Raw genomic sequence first — 11,226 nt, forward strand, 5'->3', positions numbered from 1 at the left:
CCCGTCGGCGCCTACTTGCAGGTGTTACCTTCTATTCGATGTGTGACGTAAAACGATAGAAGGCTTAGCGTTGACCTCTTTGAGACATAGAATGACTGCCAGATGGCCGAGGAGAGTTAAAGGTTGATCATTGATCGGAATTGAAGTACTCTCCGAGTCAAGATCTACTGGAGCATCTCGCCAATGAACTCGTTGACATGGATCAAACTCTCCTTAATTGAAGAATGTAATGCAAGAACTGGTCAAGGATATAGACCATAACAGGAACTTCCATTTCTCTTTTAATTAGTAAGACACACTCCAACCTAGAAACAGTCACTGCTCATCGCTAACAAACCTGAGATTCGACATGTAAGATTAGAATTCGAGCAACGAGATCGAGGGGGTAGGCACGGTTAATTCGCGTTCAGGTAACAATAAGTTGTGCACCCCTGAGATGTACACTCTCTCCTCCTTTCTCTCTCGTAGATAGCGTCGACGGAAGGAGCGAGAAGGTGCGAGTGGCGTCTCAGGAACGAAGGATGCCTATAATCGGCAATGGACGACCGCACCTCGCCACTTTCGCGTTGCTTGACGTGGATACCGGTCTAACCGATCGACTGGTTAATCATCGTCGTCCTCTCGTGGATTCTATCTCGCGCACTCACCACTCTGCACGCACGGTCGTATTTATTATACGGTAGCGGGCCAGGGATTTCGTGGGGCCCAATAACCCGGCCCCTTAACCACGCGTAATTTAATTAGCCGAGGGATAATCGTTTCGACGCTAATGGGCGTCTCCGAGGCGAGAAGGGATTTCTTTTTTTACAATTAGATACGACGAGGACAACGACTGAAATGCGGGTAAAATTGAAACGAGAAAGTAGAAGTAATATAGAATACAGAGTATTGCTAACGTTGGACGGAATGACCGATGCCTTCGCGTTTCTTCATTTATCTTTTTCTCGTACAGACGCCATATTTCGCGTCGATACCAAGTGCACGGGTACACTATACTCCTTCGTTATTTTGATAGTTTTTCTAGTAGATGTGTCGTTAAGTAAAAGAATTTCTTTAATATACTGTACTCAAGTTTAGATCCTAATTCTAAAAAGCTTCTACACGTTCCTTTCCATTTACGCGGATTCGTTCGATAGTAACCTCACAGATACGGATCGTATCCGAATAAAAGTAGGTTGAAGTTGAAACACAATAACTATGGCTAAGAATAAGTTGTAATCGCAATTATATCCTCGCAGGCTCGTTTATTAGTACAACCTTCCCATCGCATGTCAATTAACTATTCTTCTCTGATTTCATCGAGTGATCATATGAATATTCTATGTTAATTTTACTTATCCATCGACCATCCGAGTCGATCATTTTCCGAGACTGTCCTTCTAAAGGAGAATATTTATATAATGCGTCTTTGATCGTTAAGAAAACGCAAACGTGCCATTAGTTAAGACAACATCCTTTTCAGACAAAGAATCACACTTAGCATGCTTAAATACAAACCCATTATACAAGAGGAAGACAACGAATTATCCAATCGCAATGTTAAGAACTCCAACAAACTAAGAATCGTACTGTTTGAAATCCTTTGAGTCGACTACGTGGAAAAGTAGAGGATTATCGAAGGTCATGGTTGCAGGGTTTCCTACACTTATCCAGGAACGAAGATCGGAATGCTCCAATTGATTTTTCTCTCCTCCAGGATTAACGAGGTGTACGCCTCCGTCGTTGCAATCGCTCCGAACAGATCCGAGGCGTGCTCTTGCATTTGTAAATAGAGAAACAGCGGCTAAGATGCAATTGGGCCGAGGAAACCGCCGCGAGGATGCATAATTGAATCAAGCCCAAGTTAAATATTACTTGCGAAACTCATAAATATGCAGAGATTATACGGAGAGTCCACGCGATCCCCTGTTTTCAAGCTTTTCATCCTCGAGTGGACTGGCAAAAATCGCTCGCTCCACGGCCACAATATCCGTTAGGCCAACCCTCGCGCATCATTGTTCACAGTTCATGGCCGACCATAAAACGGAGGATTGAATTAGATCCTATGCATTTGAGAACGAACGACTGGCCGAGATTTCAGACCATCCACAGACGAGGTAACCTGATGCTTATTTCTGAACCATGGATTAACTAACTTCAGGTGTGATATCTACAGAAAAAAAAAAATAGTCGGATAACTATGAGGAGTCTGGAGGCGTCAGTATTAATTTTATTATATAAAGACGTTAGGTGAAATAATTAAAGCGACGTGCAGCGATGCCTAAGAGGGTGTTGAAACGCTGATTTTCGTAACCGTAGAGATTGAATCGTTTCCTGCACGCGTAGGAATGAATGAAGAAGAGTCATTGGTTTGAGAGGCAACCGAGCTGTAACGACTCGAAGACATGCGACAGAGAATCGACATGTTCAAAGTAGGCTCCAATCACAGTTCCTTAATTATTGAAGATTGTACGATACAGAGGAATGAATTTTGAAAGTGAAAGCATCCATTCTAAATCTGCTACTTTCAGATACGGCTACTGAAGTATTGCTACCTGGCCTTGGTTGCCCTTGAACGACCTTGAACGACCGTCGAGCTCGTTCTTCGAATAGAATATTACCTGATATACGACATATCCGATACGACAGAAAAAATGGAAGATTGAAGGAAAGAATAGAAGCTGAGGAACACAAACATGTCGAATGAAAGCTTGCATACTATACCAAAACAATTAAAATAGCGCGAAAGGACGACTGTTTTGCAAGCCCATAGCGAAGATTACGGTACCTCAAGAAACGCTAAAAGTGACTCTACCGAAAAATTAAAGAAATGCTTGTAACAGACTGTATTTCGGTTTCAAATGTTATAGAATTACATTGGCACGCAGTTTCTTGGATGCGAGCACGTTGGGAAGACGAATAATTAAACGCTGCCAAGGATAGCCCTCCACGTTAGGCTTATTAATTATTTCCAGCAGAGACGGTCGGCGGATGCGACCGCTGGGACGCGTCTGAACCGTGCTTCGCGTGCGATACACATATCGTTACGCAACAAATATGTACGACTGTCAACGCGAAGTTCAAACGGGGTCACAGGTAATGGACGAAAAATTCCAGACATTTTTCCTTTTGCGCTTTAACCTCGTTTCATTCCGATCTCATACTCCTCCTCGAAGCATAAGATGTACACCTTCGAGCTTCGCATTTAATACTATTTAATTTCAGAACTGGATTTAATGTGTTATTAGTCTCAAGGTTAATCAGACACGTCCTAAATCTATTTAACATTTCTTCTCTCTACCAGCAATTTAGCAATTGAGATTCAAACATTTTTATTACCATCTCAGTAATCAGGGTCTTTCCCATGATTTCTCCGCAAACTCCATAAACATGCTGATTCTTTATTTATGCGTCCTACCAGGATTTCATTCGAATGGAAGATGGAAACCGTGGCGCCGTTGATCCTCGTATCTGGAGCACGCGTAGTGCACCCGATTGTGCAAGGTGTCGGCCCACAATCGTCTCGTCTGCCCACGCGACCGCGCTAATTTCAAACGTTTTCGATTCGTAACCGGGAAAAATGACAGACCAGCGCACCGTGACCTCGACAATGCCTTTCGCTATCGATCCCGCATCGTGCACCGCTTCGATCCGTGACACGAGAACCACCCAACGTTGGAAAGTAATAGCGAATATTGCGTTTTAAGTACCGACTCGGCATGACGCTCGAACAAGTAGAAAATTAGAGTATCAACGAGTGTCGACTTACGTCACGGGGAATTTTGCGGTAACGAACTCTAAACGCGTAATAGCTGTTCTGTTCAAACAAACGCAATAGACCAAAGGTTGCGTTAGATTTCTACTCTAAAATAAACGATCGCTTTCGAAAGTTCCTCGGTTTACTTATTAATTTATTTAACGATTTTACTCGTCATACCGTTACTCAACAATGAGCTTTTTAGAAGATTCGCGCGTCCCTCCGTGTCGATTCTGATAACAGAGGATTTAATGATTTATTTGTAATTACTGTTATTATATCGTGATATTCGATTAAATAGCTTCGAGTCTAATGGAAGAGCGGGTGACTTCAATGCATGGCTATGCTACCGTCATCGAGCTGGGAAGTGTTAAGTGTACTCTATATTTAACTATGAATCTCCATTACGGCACGAACTAGCCGTCTACTTCCATACGCATTAATTCGCGTACTTTAGAGAACAATGAGATATTTTAGACGCTTTTCGTCATTAAGTACTTATCGATATTTGAATATCAATTGCTTTTTTTGGCCGAATCGAGTCATCCTACATCTCTATTAGGTCCCTACGTGCAGTCAGTCCCACGAAAGAAATTTGTCTAAATTAAACGATAGGTTTAATGTTTCCAAATAAATTTGTCACCGTAAGTACACGAACGCGTAAACTCAATTTACGTACATATTTTATCACTTTAATAGATATGGAAGGTATGAATACTTACGGGATCGACTGTAGATAAGAAATTTACTCATTTCTGGCGAGTGCTATTCATGTCGAGGAATTCCAGGAAACGTATTCCAGTAACCGATTTTTTTAGCGAGCCGCGCTGGCGTACGGGCCAGAAGCAAACGATCGCATAATGTATTCGGAATACATTTGCAAGATAATGGACTCTCTCGGTGGCGTTTCGAAGGCGTCGTCCGTAAAAATAGTTTCCCGCGTCGCATCCAGATGCAACCGCGCCATGAATTCCGTGAAAGCTCCAACGAATAGGCCTCTTCCATGAATTTCGATGACATTCAGCACCGTTTCCAAGAGTTCGCACTCGTATGCTAGTTCTTAACGCTTTAACTACCTATTCGACTCAGCGCTACACGGCTTAAAACCTGTCTCATCTTTTGCTAAACTTAAGTTGAATATCGCGCGTAGAAATTCATTCTGTGCCTTTCTAAAGCGGACTCGGAAACATTTACTTGAAAACATCGAACCTATCATTTAATTTAGACAAATTTCTTTAACACAGAAGGTACTAATGGGACTGACTGTAGTTATACAAACAAAAGAATTACAAATGTGCGAATATATATATATATGCATTGAAATAATTTCTACAGGACAGTTACGAACAATTTCTGTAAATACATCTCCCATATTCATCGATAATATCATGAAAACTTGAGAAACGCGTTGAAGCTCGGCACCTTATGTGTCTCTAGAAACATAAATATTTAATCCCAGCACGCAACAGTTCCTTTTCGCGATTAATCGTCCCGACGAGTCAGTTTTTGCAATCAACGACGATAATTTGCAGTAGGTATGACGACGCCAGGAACCGAACGTCTCTCCCCTTAATCATCTATATTTTTATATTCCTAACAGGACTTACGCAATGCCCGTCGATGGTTCGTTGGTAAAAATAGGTACTTGCGTTACATCCAGTGGCGGTGACGCCGTCCAAGTCCATAAAAGCGCACCAAAGGATCACTCCCGTCACTGTCGCGTATCCTTCTTTTTTTTTTTTTATATATATATATTACATAGAACTCACTCACTCGCGTACCGCGCTACACTCCCGACCCGTTTTTCATCGGAGCCGCTGTCGCACGCTTAATCGGTCCTAGGTTCCTTCTTTTGCACATCCCCGGCATCGAAGTCTCTCGCGAAAGCACGCACACCGAGCGGAGAACCGGATCCCAGCCAACGAACTCCTATACTTGTCACAGAAAGTGTCCCCCGCTCGAAATCACTGCACCACGGATCACGTAAGTACGTCCGCGGAGTATACTCGAACGGCCTCTCGACGATCGTTTTTCTCGATTTTCAGCGTCCTTGAGCGGTTAGGCTCATCTCGCGAAGCGGTTCAGATTCCGCGAACCCGAAACACTTTCTTTTTCGACGAAGGATCCGCGCTCTTCCTCGAGAAAGGAAATTTCTATCGGGACTCTTATCGGCGCGTCTGCATACGTTTGTTAGCGCAGGGACTAATTAGCACTCCGGAATCATTCGACTCTCTATTGCGTGATATAAGAGAGGATTCGATAAAAACAAGTTCCGATACTTTTGTATTTGTATGTGGAAGTATTTTATTCGAGATGGTGGTATTTATTCTTCTGCCTATTGCTCTGAACGCCAACTTTCAATCTATGAAGTTTACAAGAATTCTCATATGGTATCCTTTTGCAGGGACATCTAGCTGTGCAGACCACTTATCATTTTGCTTGAGCATTAATTAACGAACATAAATTACCTTCTAAGCAGTAATGTGTTCCGTCGAAGGATGACGGAATAAAATTATGCGATAGAGGGTTAAGAGCAGACGAGTCCCAAGGTGAGGAAGTGACTTTTAATCGATTAGATAATGACGGTGACAGAGTGATTGTTATTGGATTTCCGAGTCGAACCAGTCTTCCGTCGACAGATCCTTCGAGGGAACACTGTACGAATCGTGACGTAAGTTTCAATTAAGTCGTTGCCAACGCGTCAAGCCCGAACTTCGGTTTTGCCTGGGACACGATTCCTTTTTCAGAGATCCGCATCCGTGACTTTTGCTGCGCGTGTTCGCTTTCTAAAGTCGTTAACACCGGTACCAACGAAACCGGAAGCGCTGCCAAAAGAGTCACGGAGATGCACCCGAATCGAACGATGGGTAGGCCGACCACCTAAAAAGGGTCCATTCGACCACTGTGCTCGGTGACCACTTGCTTCGCACCGTTTGCAAGAAAAGCTTGGTGTGTTTTTAAATAAAAACGCGATGAAAAAGGCGGTAAAATTACAAGTGAAATTAAAACGAGGTTTTAACGCGCAAAAACTCAACCGATGCACGTTACGCCCAGGTAGTCGCATAATTTTCTGATCGCGCGCCTCGCGCACATCCTTGACACCATCTGCCCAAAGGATGTACTAAAGGTCGAAACTATCGCTCTGACATAACGACGTTCGATTTCGCGATCGGAGCGTTCGCCCACGGTTAATTCCAGCTGCGTTTCAATTTTCCTCCGCTGTATGGTCAGGTCTCAAATTCGCGCGCCATATTGGAAGGTCAAGTTCGCGACAGAACTATGCTATTCGAAAATCGATCCGTCATACTTTCGCCGATAAATGCATCGAACATTCTCGCTGAGAGACAGTGACGCGTTATTCTCTCGTGGTGTTTAAAACAGAATGAAATTCGATCGCTTTAGTTCTAATAGGAATATAAAGAATTCGAAACGTAGAAAGTCCTCTTAGATCGTGCGTAGCTTCTGAGAACAGTTTCTTTTAGGTAATTATTGTAAATAGAATATAAGGAGATGGGATATCAAATTATTATTTTGGTTTCAAATACGAAGCACGTTCGTTAAAGATTATTTTGCTACGGGATAACGCGCCACTGCTCGAAAACGGAAGCACGCAGCTTCGACGAAGGTGTTACACTTTTTACGGAAGATCGAGAACCCGTGGAATCTTCGTATCCTTTACGAGGATCTATTATTAATTCAAGGTCGGATTCGAGCATACCAAGCCGAGGATGGAGAGGAAGAAGAGCGTGAGAAATTTTCATCGAGCCGTATCGACCGAACGGAAATAAAAATCCTCGAAAGGAAGAGACGACCATTTTGGAGAACCAAGAATCCCTTCGACCGTGACCAACCTGTTTATCCTGCTTCCAGACTTTAGACAAAGCTAATCAAACAACTATGGTACACTCCTCGTAACACTTTAGGTAAGAATAAACCCTTTCAGTACGAAAAAAAAGGATCAGCATTATTTACACACCGATACAACCACAACTCCATAGGATGACGATTCTGTAGCACGACAGGACTCTTGGACCGTGACCACCGTAATTATCCTTCTTTTCGAAGTATCCTGGCAAAAACTTCAGTCAGCGAGCGACCCGAGCTAGACACGAGAATAATCTCCTTAACGACCTTGACTTCAGAAGAAGCTAAACCCGTTCCACTTTCGATACGTCCTGAGCTCTCGATATAGAATCCTGCGGACTCGTTACCATTTTATCACCAGAAACGCACGCTTCGCGATACAGCGGGATCAACGATCGAGACGTCGAGTCGCGCGAACCACAGTCGACGAACACGGGGAACCGTCTCCGGATAACTTTAACATCCGGCTAGACCGAGCAGACCTGGTACCGAGGAGAAAACGCGAAAACGGCGCGAGATACCAGGTGGTCCCGCGTGGAAAACGGCAATCGACCTAATTAATCGACGTATACCGTTAAAGTCGAAAGTACCGACGGGTGGTTGGACGTTCGTGAAACTTCGTATCCTCGAAGCAGACGGTTCCTCGAGCACACTTACCCGTCCCCATGGCTGACAGCAGCCTCCTTCAGCCACGATGCCTGCTTGTATGCGTAGTCCAATGTTGGCTGGTTTCGCTGGTCGGTCAACAACGTGAAAGAAAAAATAAATAAACAAACTGAACCACCTCTCGGCGAAGACGTCGTGGAAAAGGACGTACTCCTCGTCCAGCCGGGAGACCGCGGACGAACTGGCGGCTGGCGAAGACTTTTGGTGAGACTTCGACGTGAGACAACGGCGACGTCATCGCCGGCCTGGTGTCTCATTGGTCGACGATCCTTCTCTTCGCTCTCTCGTCGACTTGCCTCTCTCTTTTCCCTGGCTCTCCCTCCCTCTCCTTTTCCTTCGACGAACTCCTGCTCTCGCGGCTTTCCTTCCCCCATCGCCCCGCGGATCGCGGTGCACCTTCCCTCTCTCTTTCGCACCTGGAACGACCGAATCGCTCCTACCTGCTCGGGCTCACTCCCACGGCAGACCTGGAACCGCGCGGAGCCGCTCGAACGGCGCGCGAACTCCGGAGAGCTCAACGCCTGGAACCAATCTCCATCGCTGACTCGCGGACCCGTGTGTGAAAGCCTCTGCAACAGTGGTTCTTAACCATTTTAAGCTCGCGACACAGTTTAACACGGTTTAAGTTCGAAGTAGAAAGATTTATTCTTTGATTCTGGTAGATTTATTTTTTGCAAACGGCCATCCACGAAAAACATCGACAAAAGGTCGTTCGAGAGAACGTCGAGGAGCTCAGCGCGTGGAACCAATCTCCCTAGCTGCTCGTGGTCATGTGTGAATGCCTCTATAAAGCGTACCGGCTCCGCATAGCTAGCTGTGGGTTAAGTATCTTAGAGGACAGATGATCCTGTTACTAGAGGTCAATCGAAACCCGCCGTGCTCTAAGGTCTTTCCGGAATTTCACGGCGGCTTCGACGTTACGTTCGCCAAAGTTCATCGCGGATAAGCGAATTCAAGCTTTTTCCTCTATCGGATGCAAGGAAATATAAAATATTTATGTATGATATTTCTACGCATAGAATCATTTAGCTCCAAGAGGTTTGATAAATATTCCCCGTGATCGTTCAGCTCTGCAAATGTCGTCGAGCGCGGCGATATAATTGAAACGTAGTATAACGTTTCTATACGTTAATTTGAACGATAATTTCACATTGGTTCCCAAGTGGTTCGCTAAATATTCCCAATAATCGTCCATCTCTAGAAATGTCGTGTAACGAAAACGGTGCTCGAGTGAGTCGATTTGATGTGGACATAGCCATCGAAGGAGCGAAATCGTACACGACAGCGATCGTCAGAGCATGAAGTGGATGTTCAACCATCTCGAAATACCAGTTCACACCTAACTAAATCCCATCGGCGCGTCTTCTGTAACGAGTCTAGCTTCGCTCGTCGAATATATTCATGAATAATTCATGGGGATGGGAATGCGTGTAAGCGATATATGCCGATACATTTTTCCGTGGTACGCGAATCTTATGTAGATCCGCGCGCGCGTCGTGCACCGAGGGACAAGTTTGAAATTCCTTCGCCTCTGGGATCCATCGTCGCGCACCGCGGCCAGTCCCACCACGGGTTTTTCTTCCGGTCTTCGTGATCACAAATCAATGTAGACGTCGAACGAACCGCGTTCTCGGTGACGCGGCGCGTTTCTACGCTGGCAGCGTAACGCTGGTCTCTATGAATCGACGCTGCCGCGGCAGGCTGTAGATTAAGCGTACTGGTGCAAAGTATATATATGTACGTGTAGCTGCACGTCCGTGGATTCTTCTCTTAGCGGCCTCCGCCTGTGAAACGCCTCGAGGCGCCGGGGTTCAGCGACACCGGTGTACTCTAGCCAGGTATATAGGTGTCATTAGAGTCGCGGCGAAACGCGTGTATTCCTCGCCGTGCCTCTTCCGTTCCATGGACAGTCGGATGATAACTTGGCTTAATCTACTAGACGTTAATTACTGCTTTCGGTTCTATTGGGTTGGCACCCTGGCGTTTATTGAAAACTTCAACGGTATAATGAGCACGAGAATAAACGTCCTTGTCATAATATCGGAGCTGAAGTATACGACCTCGACAAATCCTGCCTTTGGCCTTTGGTGGAAAGAGGAGCGCGTTCAGAAATAGACTCCGGATGTTACGCAGTATGGAGTATGGAGCGCAGTTCTACGCAAAGCGCTAAATCGCGTGAAGGGAACCGAATGCTTCTTTCGTCTAACCGAACTGATTTAATCCACCCGCTGGCTGCCATACTCGATTCATCTAACTCCGGTGCAGCTCGTTTAACGGAGCACTAATTTTTCAACTAGGATACCTAACCGCTGTACGGTGCTTTTATCGTCTAATTGCCACGGGACACCCAACGTACAGATGTCCTCGCGCATCGTTCAAGTAACGTCCATAGAATCCTCCGTGGACAAGGATGAAAGTGCTAAACGTCGCTTCAGAGCTAACTATTCTATCGACGAGACCAAACATTTGCGTAGGTTTCACCTCTGGCGAAATACCAGACGAGATTCATTCCGAAATCCTCGGGGCTATCCAGTCTCCGGTTTCGTCCTTCCTGTTCCACCTGAGCGTCTCCGGGCGCTGCGTTAACGTCGCTCGAGCTGCTCGACGCATAACGATTCCCGCCGAGATCCCTTGAATTTCTCCTTCCGTGGATCGGCGCAACGATCCATGGAGCCCAACGATGCAATCTTCCGAAGCATCGGGCAACGATCCATGAGACCTGGTCGGAGGCTCTGGTTTCCGCGAGCCTACGATCACGCTGCGATACCAAACGATTTCGTCCGATTAAAAGGGTACGCTTCGCGTTCGCGGGATCGCATTGTTCATCCTCGATGGAACGACGATTGCGCAACGTCGACGTTGCGTTATACGGAGATTTCGCGGTTCCCCCGCTGGACGCGAGCTCTTCTGCGAAGCTGTAGGTGGTTGGCCGTCCAATTCGAGCCTCGGGGAAATGTCAA

At 45.6% G+C, this 11,226-nt stretch overlaps 1 protein-coding gene across 1 annotated transcript in view; it reads right to left on the bottom strand.

The window, feature by feature from the left end:
- LOC128891548 (uncharacterized) overlaps nt 1-9,240 on the bottom strand; it is a 113,240-nt gene extending 104,000 nt beyond the window's left edge. The window contains 1 exon segment of the mRNA XM_054151111.1: nt 8,258-9,240. Within this exon segment, the coding sequence (XP_054007086.1) occupies nt 8,258-8,267 (10 nt within the window). The 5' untranslated portion in view covers nt 8,268-9,240.
- Nucleotides 9,241-11,226: the final 1,986 nt, after the last annotated feature.

The sequence above is a fragment of the Hylaeus anthracinus genome, unplaced genomic scaffold (genome assembly GCF_026225885.1).
Source record: "Hylaeus anthracinus isolate JK02 unplaced genomic scaffold, UHH_iyHylAnth1.0_haploid 12002, whole genome shotgun sequence".
Lineage (NCBI taxonomy): Eukaryota > Metazoa > Arthropoda > Insecta > Hymenoptera > Colletidae > Hylaeus > Hylaeus anthracinus.